This window comes from Anser cygnoides, chromosome 4 (genome assembly GCF_040182565.1).
Source record: "Anser cygnoides isolate HZ-2024a breed goose chromosome 4, Taihu_goose_T2T_genome, whole genome shotgun sequence".
Classification (NCBI taxonomy): Eukaryota; Metazoa; Chordata; class Aves; order Anseriformes; family Anatidae; genus Anser; species Anser cygnoides.
In genome coordinates, this window is record NC_089876.1 from 45,350,022 (window position 1) to 45,369,170 (window position 19,149).

The 19,149-nt window shown below is 36.6% G+C and overlaps 2 protein-coding genes across 9 annotated transcripts in view; one reads left to right on the plus strand and one right to left on the minus strand.

The window, feature by feature from the left end:
* The window catches only part of EDNRA (endothelin receptor type A), a 34,344-nt gene extending 22,087 nt beyond the window's left edge, over window positions 1–12,257 (plus strand). For both annotated transcript variants that reach the window (XM_048071821.2, XM_048071820.2), the window contains exons 4-8: window positions 1,518–1,716; window positions 5,640–5,792; window positions 7,941–8,074; window positions 8,485–8,593; window positions 10,527–12,257. In XM_048071821.2, coding sequence (XP_047927778.1) covers window positions 1,518–1,716; window positions 5,640–5,792; window positions 7,941–8,074; window positions 8,485–8,593; window positions 10,527–10,667 — 736 coding nt within the window. In that variant the 3' untranslated portion in view covers window positions 10,668–12,257. The remainder of the gene's footprint in view (window positions 1–1,517; window positions 1,717–5,639; window positions 5,793–7,940; window positions 8,075–8,484; window positions 8,594–10,526) is intronic.
* Window positions 1–19,149, minus strand: part of TTC29 (tetratricopeptide repeat domain 29) — a 382,392-nt gene that overhangs the window by 346,415 nt on the left and 16,828 nt on the right. The gene's annotated exons all lie outside the window — the stretch shown is intronic.

A 19,149-nucleotide genomic window follows, 5' to 3' on the forward strand; every position in this document is an offset into this window, starting at 1 on the left:
GGGCATGTCTGAGGAAGAAAAGAACACTTGCCATAGTCAGGACAGTAAAATGCCATGGCTCCATACCATTTTTAACTGCTTCAGTAACTTTTTATTCTCACCTTTATAAAGCAGAAGAACAACTTTTCTTGACTTTTTTCTCCTCAACTAAAGAAGACTATTTCATCAGTGCATGCCAGGATAAGCCCATATAGCACTGTGATTGTAAATGGAAAGGTGCTATTCTTTTGTGTAAGTAAAATAAACAGTTTAGAAACTGTTACATCACCAATGACAAAAAGCTCTCCAGCATGCATTTCCGATTAGTACAAGAACAAAATAATGTTCATTCTTTCCATAATTTTAGATAGCGTTGTCTCTGCTAAATTATTGGAAATGCTAAGTAACTTATTTACTACAGCTATTGCCAGATAACAGTTCAGCCTACTAATGAATTTTCTATTTACGGACTGATATTACTCTGTATTACATGCCCATCTGTCTTCTCCCAATAATTTTTGAACCTATTGAGCAGACTTGACAGAGAGTTGAGGTCTGGAAGCTAATAAACTCCTACAAGTTCCTTGAAAATTGGCAGACAAGTCGAGGAGAAAGACCCTCTCAGTTCCCTGACTGGGGGAAAGGCTGCAGCCTGTAACAAGAATCCTCCAACACGGGAGGAAAGTAAAGAAAGGAAGAGAAAAAGGGAGAAGTGCTATAAATGTATGGGCTGTATTTGAAACTTTTTTGAGTTCTTTCCTTTTATCAGGGATTTGAGCTATCAGATGCATACATATAGAGAAACGGGTTTCAGCAATTCCACTTTTACAAAGAAACTTGGTATTTAAGGGATAAAGTTATGGGAAAAATGCTTTGCTTTTGGTATGTGCACACTTCTTAGCCACGTACTTCAGTTTCTCATCAGAAAGGTGATGTAAAGGCTGGGATCACTGCCAGACAGTCCTAACTAGCACTCAGTTGTATTCTAAGGCCAATACAGGATATACCTCATAAAAACAGTACTTTTAGCATTAGCATAAATAAAAGAAATGCATTTTCATGTGATGAAAAATATTTTCACAGTATTTCATTGCATGCCAGCTGACAACTCCACTTCAGATAGCACTGCAGTTACAGCTGAGGTAGCTCTGTCAGATCTGTTAGAATGGCTAGTGTGTTAGAAAGATTTTTCTTCTGCTGTTACATCATCAGATCTAGTAAAAGATTTAGTCTGTTCTCACAAACCTTGCCCAATTTAATTAGAAATCACTAATGCAGTCCACAGAGCAGAATTCAATACTCTCCTGCGCCTAAGCAGAACAATTGCAGCCGGCTCTTTGCTCCCCACCCCTTGATGTGCGCTGCTGTGTCCTAGGTGGCTTGACAGCTGGCAGAGCCCCTTGAACAGGCAGGAAAAACAAGCAACATGAATCTAAGATGTCAGCTTTGGGATTTTACTTCATATATAAAACTGGAGAAAGATGTTTGAATTTAAGGAAGAAGTTGGAAGATTGGACACTAATGCCTGTCTCTTTCAGGTACAGAGCAGTTGCCTCCTGGAGCCGTGTTCAGGGCATTGGAATCCCTATGATCACTGCTATTGAAATTTTCTCCATTTGGCTTCTGTCTTTTATACTGGCTATTCCAGAAGCCATTGGTTTTACTGTGGTACATTTCAAATACAAGGATGAAAGTTATGTTACCTGCATGCTCAATCCTACAAATAATTTTATGTTGGTAAGTAACATCCTTTCTTCTCTTTTTGGAATCCACAGCATATAACTTAGACACTTAAGATACTAGATTATAATATGCTTTATTTATCCATTAAAGTGCAAAATGTATTCTAATGTATATTGATGCAAAGAAGATCCTTCATGTACAGTTACCAGCCTCTACTTTCATCTAGAGATCCTAAATGTGACTTTACATTTCCATTTATTCCCTACTGAGGATTCTTAATACAGAAATTTGCAATTTGGGCCCGACTAAAGTACAGCCAAGAGATGTCAGTGTAGCCAGAGCCCTGGGAGGTATTGTGTTTCTAGGTATAACATCCTGAAGCCTGTAACTGTCAGAAAACATGTTTTACCGTGATGAGTCATTGGTTTGTGTGCAGTAGCCAGATCCTTTGGCAGATAAATAATAGGGTGGGGCCATGCTCTAACATAGTTTTTCCTATTCTAAATGCACTTACAAAATCAGAGAATAATCCCTTCATTTATTAGAAATCATGGCTACAAATCTGACAGACTCACATCTCTAACCTAGGTAGCTTAGGCACTGTTAGCTGTCATCTAGACATAGCAACTCAAGAGCAAGAGATGTGCCCGAGTACAAACCAGACTTTGGCACGCTTCATAGCACTCGTCCTCTGCTACTATACCTTAACAGTTGCAAATACCCACATTAGATTGTTCAAAGCAAGTCAGGTGAGTAGTCGCTACAGAGTTAACGTATCTTTACTGCATAGAGGGATGGTGATTATCTTCTTGGCCTTACATTGAGAAAATGGGAAAGTGATATATTATTGTTTTCTTTAGGAACCCAAAGAAGGGCCAGCAACCATTCACCAATTAATAATAATAATCATCATTTAAAAAAAAAAGAAAAAGTTTCATTCTGTTTTGTCTCAAGAGAATGCAGATAATGCAAAGTCTTCAGTCTTGAGGGAAAATCCACCCAGGGTTTCTGGGTCTTTTTCTCACCAAGATTTTTTAATAACAGAGTGTAAGCTTCTCTGTTTTTGAATGTCTGATCTTGAGTTAGATCCCAAGCTTGGGACCCCACATGGCCTGGGTTAGAATTGAGAAGGGTGAGGCAAATGAAGTTAGGAAATTTAGAAAATAAAAACTATGTATGAATTGTGTTTTGCAGTGGAATATCTCCAATTTTGGTTGGGTTAGACTGCAGGGATGGCAGAAGGAGTCAGAGACAAGAGCAAGAGAAAACAAAAGCAATACCCTAATGGAAATAATTAATGTGGGTGAAGAGGGAGTGGAATTGCCCAGGATTTATAATATCTCTGTTTCTAAACTCTACAGACAATATGGCTGTAGACACTATAGTTTAAAGAAAATGATTTATGAAATGCGCACTGCAGTAAATGTAGGCCGTTCCCTTTTGTAGTGGCTGTTTTTCTCCACAGATGTGCCTGGACAATCTTCACTTCCTCTCTCCCTGAGAAAAAGAATGTTTTTCTCATCATGCTTCTCAAAAACACTACAGTTCAGGTCTTCCACAGGCATGTTAACTGTAATGATTATCATTCTGTTCTTAATGTAGTCGGGAGAATAGTTGGTTTATTTTGTTTATTAGCAGAAATTAGTATTGTTTATTTGCTCAGAATAATTCAAAAGCTCCAAATTTCACCATGCCAACTTGATTTTCAGTGAAATAAATCAACACTTAGGTCCAAACTGAGAATAAGTGTTGGACATGTCAGTCAAAAAAAATGTTGTGTTTCAATGCATTGCAAGGGAGTATGAATATGAGATTAAAATGGAAATACCATTTTAACCTTAACTATAATATTCACTACCACAAACATCACAATAAGTGATTACTAAACTGTGGGAAGTACTTATGATTAACTTTTATTTTTAATAGGGGAATTTATTCAATTTTAAAGCTGTCTTTGAAAGACTTGAAAGGTTCATGCTAGACCATGATTCCCTAGAGGCTGAGTGCACTAGAAAACTTGTTTAAAATGCACATTTCCTGTAGAAAACCAGTTCCATGTGGGCTTTCAAGACAAACAAAAGAATGTCTACTTCTCTTAAATCAACCCAGTCATATGCTTTGATGCAAGCTTTGAGAAAGGCAGATTCCATAATTAATCATTTACAGACATTTTCGTGTAGGTTTTGTAATTTCACGAAGCCAGGTCATCGGTCAGGGTTGTGACACAGGACTCTGGGTGTGTTCTTGACTGACATGCAATGCTCACGAAAGCTGGTAGCCTGCTATGAGAGAAAGTTTGCCTTGCAAATGTAGCGTGGATTCACATAGTATACATTTCGCTGTGCAACCCAACCAATATGCTTCTAGTCTGACCCAGAGGAATTTGCCACAGAAAAGATAATTGCTCCATGTACTTGTAATACTTTTCTCTGCAGGAGCAGTGGTAATTAGATTTCCCCTCAGTACAAACTCTTAAAATATGAGGCGTTTTGTTTTCTGGTTTTCTGCTGGCAGAAGCTCAGGTTCCGGGGGGGGGGGGGGGGGGGAATTCGGCCCCAAGGGAGAGAGCAACTATGCAGCAGACTCTAGCCCCTCCTCACACAGGGATGAAACTAAAACGAGGAGGAGGAAACAGGCTAAAGAACACAGTTCAAGATGTCCTGTGGGGTGGGGTTGTGGCCTAGATACCAGTAGCATACTCTAAATTAGCAAGCTCTGTGAGCAGCTAACTCTGTTGGGATGGAGGAAGAAAAATCAAAAACATTCCCTTTTTCTCAGTAAATCAACTCCCTAGTGTAAGTAAAGCAGATTAAAAATGAATGTTATTAAATACTAGTCTATTAAATTGCATTTGTTTCCTTTATCTTTTAAAGTTTAGAACTGTTCAGCTTTAAATGTAAACAAGATGTCAAAAGTTTGACTTCTTCAGACAGGATCCCTAATAATCCTCAGTTATTAGCATTTTGACATTTGGTGTGGGAACTGTGATGTTACTAGAGCACATCCGCTAGGAATAAACAAGCTAAAAAAGATTATGAGAAAGAAGGTTCCCTTTTACACATATCCATCTCAGTGACTAACAATGTAGAGACAGGAAGTCTTTAAAATGTCATATTTCAGTACATCGTTTTGGCTTAGCGTAAAGTTTAAAAACTAAGATTTAATATTTTCTCGAGTCTGAAAATATAACCATCTACAAAAAAGAATAATTTTAAATGTTTTGTCAAATGTAGTATTTCCCCTAATACATAAATGTATTAACTTCAGCCACAACTTCAACTACAACTTACATTTAAAACTACACAGCAAAGTACTGCTACTCTAAATTCCCTCAGTGTGCTGTCACAGAAGTCAAATAGTATGAAAGGCAGGCAGAGTTAAAAGTAACCATACTGCTGGAAGCCACCAGCCCTAAGTTTTGCATAGATCAGACAAACACTTATGAAGTGGCTCCTATCTGCCCTGTACATAAATAAGCAAACCAACTACCAATCTTATCACCGATAACAAAAGGTGATTAAACTTACAAGACATGTTGAATTTTTCTTTTTTGGAATTGGGGCAGAAGCCACAGAGGTAAATGGCATTTCCTGAGACAGATTTGTTGTCTCATACTGACAGTGTCTACATTTTGTCATGTTCTTTTCACATAAGCTGAACTCCAGTTTTCTTGAGTAAGTGTAAATGTTCAGAAAACACAACCAAAGGAAATTAATTCCAACCCAGGACAGACTGCAGCAAGGGTACAGTCAGGTTGTTAATAAGGTAAAATTAACATTTACACTGCCACAGTTCCCATTTTGATGTTGGTCCAAAATAGATTCGAATTATAAGAAAGTTTACGTAATTTGGAACTGTTTGCCAATAGACAGATACCAGCATATGAACTGTCACACTTTCCATTTCCCATAACTCTCTGTGGTACTTTCCATTGAATTGTATGAAAATACCTTCTCTTTTCTTTCTCTTATCCACAGTTTTACAAAGATGCAAAGGATTGGTGGCTGTTTGGTTTCTATTTCTGCATGCCACTGGCATGTACTGCCATCTTTTATACGCTAATGACTTGTGAAATGTTAAACAGAAGGAACAGCAACTTGAGAATCGCTCTCAGTGAACATCTTAAGCAGGTAAATATTAAGAACAGCAATGTTTGAAAATACTGTTCTTCTGTCTTTGGCTTAGCATAGAAATGTTTCAAAGTACATTTGAATATATTAAATTACAGAAGTAGGACTTGAGGATATAGGTTATTTTTGATAAGGTATTCAGTCAAACCTGCAACGTAAGACTAAATCATAGTATAAGAAGATACTGAAGACAGCACACTCAAGAAACTAATGGTTTTCTTTCTTTCTATTCTTGAGTGGGATGGCTGTGCTCTCCTGTTCTTTAACCTTAAATTACTACTGGCTAAATGCTTTGAAATTTAACTATAAAGATTTGAAAAAAAAAATCTTGACTATTTATTCCCTCCATACATCCACCCTCCTTTGACACACTTTGACATGTATCTTTAGGTTCATATAAAAAGCCACTGTAGAATAACTTGCTTTAGAATAGGTGAGATTTGTTTCAGGCTTATTGCACTGTTGCAGCTACCACTCCTGTAGCTTTCCTGCTTTGAAAGGAGCAATAGGAGACTAGTACAAACAAATGATCATAAAATCACTCACAGAACTGTCAGATCTCACTTTGATGTTTTTGCAGCGCTCTCTGATGTTTCATTCCTAACTGAAATTTTAAAAACAATCTGTAGCTTTTTCTCTGCAGTTAGTCAGACAACAGGCTATAATGTTAATGTCAGCGCCTCAAATTTCACTCTTTCTTTCAAATTCCACATTCACAGACGTGAATCCCTAAACCAGTCCTCTGCAGCTGAGTGAGTTCTCTCAGAGATTGCTCCTCTGCTGGCACGTTTCAGAGCAAGGCAGACCAGAGGATTTTCCCTCGTGCACAAACCTTCCACTTTGTTCCCTCAGCAAGCTCCAAGGCCAGTAGCACAGCCTGTCCCTAGGGTCACACACAGGCTACTCCACCCATCAGAACTGGAATGGAATGTGCAGGGGAATCATCCCTCCAGCCTTCCCATACTGATGTGCAGTGCCAGCAAGCTACATGGACTAGCTGCTGGAGGATGAGTTTATGCCACAATTTACAAATGCTTCTCCTTTTAATGATCACGTTTTGCCTTTCTTCCTTCCTTCCTACAGCCCTGTCCACATTAATTTCTAGTTATGATCCTTCTATTTTGATAAAATCTATTATAAGAAAAAACAAACAGTAGTAGTCATATTCAACACCTAACAAGACTTATTCTAATCACACATTTCACTGTAAGTTTTTTAATGAGGGCCTTGCAATCCTTGTTATTGTTACATTAAGGTGGCAGATCCAGAAGTGGTATTACCTCTACATATATTTCTCTTTATCAAATACATGCCTACCAAACACCACCGGTATACATTGTCCAAAATCCCGCAAAACTTCTGTAAATCTCCAGAGTCATGTAAAATGTCCATTAAATTTAAATTATTTCCTAACTACTAAGCATTATAAGATTAAGCTGTAACACAGACATTTCTAAAATGTTGCTCGTACAATGACTACTTAAAAACATCAAGATCACATAGCAAGGATAACAGAAAAATTAATACTTTGTGCAGTATCCCTTTATGTAACAGGAGGCATACTGAATATAAAATAATATATCGCAGACAATTTGGCATCCTGACTGTGGTACGTGGTTCAATGTGGTTCAAGTTCTCAACGTGGTTCAATGGATCTGCTATTGCCAATTGATTTAGGTGCTTTGGATTTACAAATTGCCCTATGTCAAGGATTAGGTGAAACTGGTTTATCAAACAGGTGTGATCTCAGTTCCCCTCACACATGAAAAAATTTCCTTGCAGAGCATGTATGTTTCTAAAGAAATAGGTTTATTTGAGGGACTGCTAGAAAACTAATCCAGTGTAGAGGAATAAGAAGGGCTGGGAAAGTCATAAGGTTCAGGGATGCCCAGCAGTGGTTGTTGCTTGGCTAACAACTATGATGTCCTTGATGTCTTGATGTCCTGGCAATGACCAGTGTGCAAGTCCAACAAAAATAAATAAATAAATAAAATTTCAGGGACATCAGATGATCTGGAAGCTGCACTTTGGGAATCCTTGCATGCTTTATCTAGATTACTTATCTTTGCTGCCAACATCGCTCCACTACAATCAACTACCAATATGAACTAGGCACTCAGTCATAGTTATTTTTATTTCTTTTTCCAGCGTCGAGAAGTTGCAAAGACAGTTTTCTGTTTAGTAGTGATTTTTGCTCTTTGCTGGTTCCCTCTTCATTTGAGCCGAATTTTGAAGAAAATGGTATACAATGAAAGAGACCCCGGCAGATGTGAACTGCTCAGGTACTCCATTTTCTATGTCAATCAGTTGTTTATACTGAAAAAATATAATATCACATACTTGGGAGATTGTGTGAGGAATGTCATTGTGCATGCAATGTGGTGCATGTGGTGTTAGAAGAGCAAATATGTCATTTTATGATTTTTCAACTACATCTGTTTTCAGGGGGATCAGTTTTAATGGGGTAGCATAATTACAACATGTTGTCCATTACCATTGTAATCACTTTCCTCTGGGTTTTGTGAACTCCTGAGAGAGAGGTTGTTATTGATATGGCACGGTAAAAGATTAGATTGAGCAAGATAGATAAGAATTAGTTTCTTTGACAAGAGAGACTGTAACCACAAATAGCATGGATGCTTCTACATTATATTAAGAGTTTAAAAGGTTTGCTTTCTTTTTTGTTGCCTAGTTTCTTGCTGCCATTGGATTATATCAGCATCAACCTGGCAACCATGAACTCTTGCATAAACCCAATAGCTCTGTATTTTGTGAGCAAGAAGTTTAAAAACTGCTTTCAGGTAAGATCTTGATAATATATAACGTCCAGTTGATGAACAGTATTAAACCACTTAGTTATCTATTTTTTTTTTTGAGCTGGGAGGAGAGGCATGCAAAGGAATAAATTATTATAAGTTGCCTATTTTACCAGCTAACAGGTCACATAGCGCACATACCAAATTGAAAGTGAAAACTATCCACTTTATCTGAAATGCTAAACAAGTAAATAAGTTTGACATAGTCCTCACATGTAAACTATTGCTGAGAGAGATACACTCTTCTAAGTACTACTTATCAGCACATGACATGCGCATGAAATTGGTTGATAATGTATTCACCACTCTAGATGAAGATAAAGGACATATACATAGGACACAAAATGTGCCAGCAGTTCAACAATCCCATTCTGACAAAAATTTTCTGTCTTCAATACCAAAGCAGGCATCTGAGTTGACTTTGGCAACTGAATAAGCATTACGGCTTTTACCTGCATTTTTCCAGTTCCTATGTATGAAAACATATGTTAATGTTAAAATATCTTACTTGTCACACTGTGCTTCTGCAAGTCCTCATTCACCTAACAAAGGCCATACAGGCAGAAAGAAAATGAGAACAAATAGTGTTAAAGAAAATGGCAAGATGGAAGACTGGAATAGCTTTATCTGCAAAGAAAAACAGAAGACAGAACCGTACCACAAAACTTTCAGGCTGCAAACAGGTGACACAAGCTACTGAAAAAAAAAAAGTAATAAGTGATTAAAATAGGGAATACCTGTTTTTCTGTAGCCTGATGAGACAGAAACTATTTTAAGGGAGTATTTCCACATGAGAAATAAGAAGTCAGCTTTACTTTTGGTGGTTCCTTACTTCATTTGGGAACTGTGGAGAAGACACTATGCCTGGACCTGTCCTCAAGTAAAAGGGAAAGTAACAGTAACAGCGGGTACTACCAGTATGCTCCTCAAATCATTAGTTCATTCATTCCGTTTGTCCCTCCAAATACAACCACATCCAACAGTTCTAACTAAATAATTTTCAGCTATTACATAATCCTTCACAGCTTTGCATTTATAGCTTCCCTTTTCCTTTCTGGTATCAAGATGATTACTTCAGGCAAGCTCTTCATTTTATAGCAGAGTTTCTCACCCTACCTCTGTAGATATTTTATGTATCTGCCCACAGACAAACAGTACATGTATCATAAGTCTGGCCGTACCTCTCTTCAACGCTCCCTTCTCATTGAGTACATGGAAGTCATGGATCTACTGCTGTTATTGCCACTGCTCCCCTGGGGCCCTATCCCTCTTTCTGCTAAAGCAGAGATTTCATCTTCATAGAATTAGGCATTAGTTTCTGCAAAAAGGAGGGGAGGAAAGCTGAAGAGCCATTTCTCCTCCTTTCAGAAGAGACAACAGAACATCACAGCCTGCGAAGAACATAGTACAACCATGAATTACCTTCTGTTCTTAAACATGAAAAATGACACAACTCAACATATACACCATCCCTTTTACTAAACAATTTTGCCTTCTTCCAAGATGTGAGAAGAGACCTAAGTCTCTTTTTTTCTCTTACATGTTAAGCAGCATGCTGATCCCTAAGTTTGAAGTGCAGTGAGAAAGAGGGGTGAAAAACAACCCAGCTCTTACAATGTTTACTGAATTCTGTCAGTTCTGAACCCATTTACCTTAGTCAAACAAATTTCCCATTTGATACCGGGAAAGCTTTTCTTAAATAAGAGCCACGGGCCAGGCCTAATGTGCTGCCTTTGTGATGATCAATCGCAAAACTGCTTGCATTCTAGGATAAGAAATTGAAATTGGCCCAAGTGTAGCTATCACTCCCTTCAGCTAGAATTCTCTGTTCATTTCTGAACTAAAAATATTGTTGGCAATCTGCATAGAGTTGATAGATTTGTGCTAACCTTTTTTTTTTTTTTTTTAATATTTCCAGTCATGTCTTTGCTGTTGCTGCTCCCAATCAAAAAGCTTGGTGACTTCAGTGCCCATGAATGGAACAAGCATTCAGTGGAAAAATCAAGAACTAAACAATCACAATACAGACCGAAGCAGCCATAAAGACAGCATAAACTGAAAATTAAGGACTCTGACATGATTTCAGAATCAAACAGGAAAAAAAAAGTCACAATAAAGCTATTTCAACAGGAAGCCCAGTGAGTGTTCCATCATCAATTCAGAAGTGTGCACCCTTGTACCTAACTCTAGAGGTGACTGAAACGGTTGATGGACTATAACTGTGATGATGCTCTACGAACTGAGATCCACTGGATGGTAATTCTGTCTGAAAATTACGTAGATGTGATTATAACACCAAAAAAAATGACTTGAACTACACAGGTGGTTTGCTCTTCTGAACTAAGCAGGAACTGTCCAGTATCTGTAACTGGTACAAAACAATATTCTTCCTGATCGTGACCTAGAATTAATCACTATGGCATTTTTTAGAAGATAACAAAGTGGAATCTGTCTGTGTATATTTTCTCTCCTGCCATTTGTCTTTCAACTTCTATTTGTGTGGTGGATATATTCCGTGCACCACTACATTTTGCATGTTGTTGTTATTTTTTTTTCAGTTTTATGTTGGAAAATGTTTTGTTCCACACCAGTATGTTATTTACTTAAGTTACAGTGAGTCAGGACATCAGCTGGGCAGTTCACATTTGTAGCACTTCAGTACTCAAAAACAGGAAGAAACAATACAAAATAGCGTCAACATTTGGCACTTAAGCACAGATTAATACCAAAAAAGAGGTATTAGTAACACGGTACTGTACTGTGTTATTTATTCTAATGATCTGTACAAAAATAATAATAATAATAAACATAATCTATATCAGCAAAATGAATGAAAGATCCCCACAGAGGGGCATCTTACAAAATGTTTTCAATTAACCTGCCATGTTAATTCATAATCTATATGAATTTATTAATCTATTTAGACAACAGCAGCTTTAAATCTGTGTCAAAATGAGGATCATTGTAACACAGTGAAACATTAATAAAGCTGTCCAAAGAGTTATAAGGATATAATTATTTTCATAGCAACTATGCACAACACTACTTACATGTTGTGAACATGAAGTTACAGTCATAGGTAAATGCAGAACTGTGGAAGTCCGTAAGAGTTGTATATGCACAAGGATATTTTGTGCCTTATGCATACAGACTTTTTTTTTTGTCTAATTTTCACAATGTTCAAAGATTTTAATGGGATTTGATACTTTATTAGAATTGTTAACCATACAAACGCTATTAATAATATATAGAAAATATTGCTTGCATACGTGTAAACTGGTGATTTACTTATCATTTCCATCCATTATGGTTACATGGCAAGAGATTCATTGTTTGGCTATAAACATTTTTAACTGGTAGCCTTTTACTAAACAGTGAAATTAAACAGTATGTTGTTGTATATAATATGCCTTGTGCACAAATCTGCTAGGAAATTTATAGCATCTCTTGTGCCAGGTTAAGAAACATGAACTAAATTTCTTCAATTTTTAAAAAATGTTACATTTCAAGTGAATCTGATATAATCCTGCATATTTTTATTTACAAGGTCAAAATGCTAGTGCCTACAATGACTTCTGCTGAACAAGTTTCGCAAACGTTTACATTCACACAGATCTCCTAAAGTATATTAAAAAATATCTTTAACTTAGTTTATCTATTTTTGTGTGCTTTTGTCTCTGTGGCATATAATTGTATAAATACATACAAATGTATGTTCTTGTGTTATAAACCTAAGTACAGTCTTTGACAGTGCCCTGTAGCAGTGCCCAGGAGCATGTTTAGCTGAATTTTATTCAAAACAGATCATCTTCAAGCTGTATCAAAAAATATACCAAACGAGTAACAATGCTTTCCTTTGAGGTTGAATTACTGGGTCTCTTTACATCCTGACACCTTCACCGCTACTTCAACAGAACGTATTGAGCAGATGATAACGGTAAACAGAAACAGAGGATTGAATTTAAATGGTAAATCTACACTTTTTCCCCTAAAACAAAACAAAACAAAAACAAAAAACCCTATGACAAAACAGAAATTCAACCACCTTTAATTTTATCCTTTCATTTTTCTGCCAAATTCCACAAAAAAGGTGCTTTGACATTTCTCTTTGTGCATCAAAAATGGTGTAGGTTTAGTTGGGATTTTGCTCTGCTGTTGAACAGAGGCTGCTTTCTCCTTTGCATCAGACCAACCTTTCACAAGTATTCTTCCTTCCTTCTCTTATTTTATAGATTTTTACATTTGCTGTTTGTGTTTTCCTTAGCTGAACCCCAAGCCTAGCTTTTTTGGCAGCTGCTGAGATCTCTATTCCACAAGTTTCTTTTATATGGAATCTTACAAGATTAATCTCTCAGCTCCTCTCTTATTAGTTAACTCCATTTCATGGCACATTTACATTTAACACCTTTAATACCTCCTGCATATTCATACTTTATTTCCCTATTCCTGCTTAGCATTGTCTCCTTCCTATGTAAAAACCTAAGGCGCAGAGTTTTTTGTTGGGCAAGAGAAGTAATTACCATGCTTTCAATATGATTCTTAAAATTACTATATTTTCTTATTCTCCACATGCTCAGATTCATTTCTTACACTATTACACTTCTTACACAAGATCTGTACCTTATAATTAAAATCCGTTTAACTATCAGAATCATCTTTTTCTGCAGACTTCACAATTGCCAACTCTTTTCAGTGGAAAATTTCATTGACTGTTCTCTCCCATATAGTCCCACGTCTTGAATTCAAGCACTTTCTGGACATTTGTTGAATTTAGAAGCCAGTTATTTTCCTTGTTTTCAATATGCATTTAATTCAGACTACCTCACTAAACATTTCCTCTTTGGTGTATTTTATCCTTACTTGCTTCAAAAATACAGCACACAAGTTTTATTTACATTTATATTTGCATGTGTTTATTTACTTAGAAACTGTGCTTCAGACCTGACCTAGGTAGCTCTTGTGCTTTGGAAAAATATGTCCATGTAGGAGTTCGTCATAAAGCTTACCTGATAAAACTGTTACTTTCCTTCCTTGAAATGAGGCTTATGCAACCTTCATATCTGAATATCTTTATTTTGCTTTTAATGCAATCAGTTTCAGGTGTTTCCCTGTCTGTCCTTACATCTCTCAAGAGCAGCTATGAACTCTCTAACCAATTTTAAAATGAATTTTACAGAATAGAGTTATCATGCTTACGAAGTTACAGCGAATTTAATGGAAACTGGTGGATGGACAGAAGAACAAGACCTTACTTGTTTCCTACACAGAACTTTGCTGAAATTGAATTTCTATGTAGTCAACAAATTCATATGATAGAGAGATGCTATGAACATCACAGCTGCAGAAAAAGCTTTGATCAGAGGTTGCAACTTGTAAGGCATCTGAGAATCAAACCACAACAGAAAATCTTGGAACCCAGTATTCATAAGTCCCATTGCTTGTGGAATTACTGCTTTTTTGCTGTTTCTTTCTCATCATTTACATATTTGCATATTGTTACTATATCATTCAATTCTGTGAAGCATCATGGGTTTGTGAGAAGACATAGTAGAAATTCAGATTCTATAGCATTTGTATGAAAAGTATTGTGCTCAAATGTCCCTGAGGCAAAGCATGCATTTTCATTAGAAGAAACATACTCGGACTGCATGCTAACATTGCTTTACGAATTTTTTTTCCAGACTAGCTGTGCAAAGCTTGGCTTAGTAAAGTATTCCTAATTTACACTTCCCATCCTTTCAAAGACTAAATAAAAGCAATTAGCTCCAAAATAAGGGCAAGGGAAGATACATAAAAAGTGTACAGAACAAAAGCAATCACCAAATTACATAGAAAAAAAAAACAAACAACAACCACCAAAACAACAACAACAACAACAAAAACAAAGCATGTTTAAAATGCAGTTTGAAAAGAAACACAGCTTATCGTTAGTCCAAGTGTGGGAAAGGAAGATAAGAACTAAATCAAAAAATGTAGGTCATCCCCTGTTTCTCTAAAGGGAGGTGAAATGAAATGACCTCCAGCATCCCATCTAGAATCTGCTTTTTTCCCTGTATGTACACAACTGCTTCTCAAATGAACTGTTGCTTGAGTCACAGTTTTGCCGTCTCATTAGTTACAGTAGCTTTTGTTATTCTTGATCTTTTTAAAAAATACTGCTTCTAAATTTCAAAGTCTTTTGGGACCTTAAACATATGGGACTGCAGCTCTGTTTTTTTTCTGTCCATCATTCACTTGCAAGCAGTGAAGCTGGGGACAGTCATAATAGAGCACAGGAGTTTAGAGGGAAGTTTTGCTTTCAGGCTTTCTAGTGAAACATCTTAAGCCCCCATCAGTGCCTACTTGTCACAGTCAAATTTACTGTCTACAGGGCAATGTCTCAAAAGCTATTCAAAGTCCTGTTTTGTTTTTTTTTTTTTCAGCTATTAAAAGCTACTTCTTCAGTTTTCCTACCTTCTTTCTGGTAAAGAAGCATACTGTAAGGTATTTCCACCAACATAAAAACTGCCTAAGTCAGTACTGATGTAAGCTAGAAGGTGCTGAAACACATAGAACAGTACCACACCCACAAAAAGCACATCTCCAGGGCTGTCTTATGATCACATCATCTTTTAAAGCAGAACTTATCAATGTATTCATGTTCACACAGAGACTCCTGTGGAACCAGTTTCTTTAGCTTTTAAAAAGGTACTTATTGTTGTGGTACAGGAACTAAGAATTTCAAAGCGAGAACATTTCTTGCTGTCTTTACCTGTTGACCCATTAGCTTTTCATGTTATGACTATTTCCAAACAACATCACTTTAAGAAGTGAAAATGCATGCAAAAATGTGTCTTTGCTTTATTAAATTTATCAGTTTGTACCAGATGCCGCTGTATAGCATGTGTTCCCTATGTAGTAGTTGTTCTTTATTTCCACAGACATATGGGCGTTGTCAGGAGCTACAGATGTCATTGCCTGTATCTGGTATGCTCAGGCAAAATCACTACTTGTGTCCTTACCATTAACACACACTTCAGCAAAAGGTCTGATACTCCCAACTCTCTCGTAATCTCTGCACTGTATAATCCAAAAGTTTTTCTTGTAATCAGATTGGCTTACGAAAATTCAATACATTCTCACTACAAAAGTCAAACCCTATGTTCACAATGTGGATGGAGACAACAGGAAGACATTACCTGCACAAAAGTAACCACTAGCAAACTCTAAAACCAGTGAAGAATCAATGTGTGCTCCACAGGTGCCAAGTACATCTACTGGAGTCTGGCCATAAAACAAAAGCACACTTACAAAGAAATCTAAAAAAAAGATTTCTGAAAGTGAAGTAGACAGCTCAGTAGTAAACAGATCTTCCTTCATCCCTACCACCTCATGTTAGATATTGCCTTTCCAACAAAGGTCTTCAAAAAATTTTATACCATACGTCGTGATAAACAAATTAGTAGATGAAAAAAATCTCATATGATATTGGAGGAATTCATTACTGATACTTTAAAATAATACTCTTCCTCTTTACTCATTCCAATAAAGCTCAGCATAATAAGGGTTACAACTGATAAGAAAAAGGAATTTATACCATTCTTCAGCAGCACTCTGCCCACATTTCTCAGAGAAAGTGAGTATCTGCAAATGGCTCTGAGATCTATGACTTGGAATTAATTACTCGGTGCAGCTCAGAATAATTTTTTTACTTTAATCTCATGCTGGTTTAGTCCTTGGAAGTAAAAAATAAATAAATAAACAAACAAATAAATAAATAACAACTGAGTCTACAAGTTACTGAATCAAGCATCCAACTGATTTGAGAGAAGTCCTTCTAAGCTATCTATGAGAACATGCATTCTGCTATGTATTTTAAACATAGGGGAAGATTAGAAATCCATCATTACTAGCCACCAACTTGCAATCCTGTAACCACACTTCATATTTATTGAAATATCTGTCTGTATAGTTTTTGTGTCTTTAGCTCTCCAAAACTGTTGTACAAAGACCTCCTTGGTATTTCCTCTGAATAAAGTATACATTATTTTCTGTAATATCCAACTTCTTCTGGGTTTCCTGCATCCCAAACAAATTGCAATAATTCCAATGCCAAGGGCTTCTTGACAATCAAAGAAAAAACTATTGAATTATTTCCTTTTTATGATAATTTGAGAATTTGCTTGAACAGAACTTTAACCACTGGTTGTTTTTCTTCCATATAAAATAACTGTGTTTTTATATGTATATATATATATGTATATATATATATATATGAACTTCTATTTACTTAAAAAGTGTCAGTCATTTAGAGAAAGACTGGAAAAACAGTGTGTGATTTAATTGTGGGCATACCACATATGACTATATACTACTATAACCAATGATGTGAACAAACCCATAGGTCAACCAAATACCTAAATTTTTTAATGTAAAGTGCAAGATGAGTAACAGAAAGACTATATACGTAAGAATCAAAGGTTGTTTCAACATTCAATATTTATTGTCCAGCTGAAGGTATTACCTCAACCAAAGTTAAAACCAGTCATTGAAGTAATTTCAAGTTCCAATTAGTAAATTGGGATAAAATGCAGGAACCTACTGAAGGAAACGAAGGACGAGGTTGCCACTGACTTCAGGAAGGCTGGGATTTCACTGTCAGAGTATACAATGGAGCCCCATCAGTACAGTAACTATGGCAATGTGACTAAGTCCATGACAGCTAAGACGGAAGACGTAAAAGACTCTGCGTGGCTTGCATGAATAATTGTTAAATTATAATCTCATATGCTTGGGTGGGAAAAGAAACTGGCACACTTTTCCTTCGATAAAAACAGTTTAGCAAAAGAAGTCAGCAGTAGCAGGGTTCTTCTCTCAGGCAACTCAACTAGCAGAGATGGATGGTCAAAATAGGAGAACAGGAAGACAGTGTACACAAAGAGAAAAATCCTCACTGCAGAATACTGATATTCTGTCCTTATCCTGTCCTTACTCCATGCTGTAACCTTTACTTATACAAATTATCCCACAGATTTCAATAGGATGAGCTATGTCAATGCACTTACTGGTTTCCTTGGAGGTGTCCTTTTTACTGTTCGGGCAGATACTGGCAATGTACCACTGGGTGGAATACCCTAACATTACATATCCTTGACATGCCTACTGCAATTATGCAGATCCATTTTACTGACACAATTCCAGTCTATGCTGAAATCAATGTGGACATATTATGCAGTGAGCACATATCTCAGAAATACAGCAATCCTCTGTCAGAGGAATCACAGGATCAATATTTATTACTGCAGGGTATGTAGTGTGCTGTATTCCTGAAGCACTTGATATATACAAGAGAAAAGAATCTCTGCGGGGGTTTATCCTGCTGAGTCAAACTGAAAACCCTTACAAATCTCCTGATATACAGACCTCTGGGATCTGCCTTCTTTCAGAAAATTTCACCTTCTGTAGCTGATTACATATTTAGCTGTTCTAAGGATGTATTTTCTAGGCTTTGGGAAAACACAGTTTACACTGACTAAACACTGCATGAGAACTGTCATGTACAGTCATTCCCACTCAGCAGTTTTTGCCACAGGTATAAACCTTCATAAACCTTGTTCTGTATGCAAATAAAATCATCAAGTAAAATAATATGGAAAATGTATTACATGAGAAAGAATTTGATGTCACAAGAAAAGGAACTGCCTATAACTACACCAAGCCAACATACTTCTTATCAAGCTCCACTTGGTAACAGCAGTATCCTTTTAGTGAATTTGCAAGCCAATTTTAATACCCTCTCCCTTGAAAGGAAAATAAGAATGCCAAGCAACACTGTATTTATTGGATGATTAGCTAACTTTTTCTCTGTTGTGTCTTGAAATGAATACAAATAATTAATTTAATGCACTTTGTGCCTTAGTTGAAGTAAGATTACTTCTGCACTACTTTGTAACCCAAACTGCCCTGCTATGCCTACAATTGGTTCCAGACATCTTACCAACAATTTGTTACAGTGGGTGCCAGGGTAGAAAAGGAAAATGATTAACCAACCCAAATAAACAAAACAATGCAACTAAGGAACAATTCTGAGCTCAACAGGGAGCTGAAAATCAATTCCAAATGCTGCTTCAACTACATGTTGTATACTCTAATAAATTGTTCCAAAACTACACTCTGCAAACACATGGCAACAAAACCTGCATAGCATTTTTAAAAAGCATTAAAAATGAAACTTTATAATGTTTAATACTGATGTTTGATGGTGACTAAACAATCTACAAGAAATTCTGTGCGTTAACTGGTTTTCATTATACAAACTCTGCAGAACCCTGAGAACTCTGCAAATTCAAGAGATAAACTTTCTCTAAATAGTCTGCAAACAAGTTAGAGAAATTGGAAATTGTGTATTGAATTCCAATTTCTCGTGCTCAGTGCTTACAGTTTATCCGTGATATCTGTCCTATATCTTGTCCTTCTCTCTGAGGTCCCTTCTTTTTCTTGACTTATCACTGCCAAGAAGCAGGATGATTAACTTATGTTGAACTGACTACTTCCATTGCTTC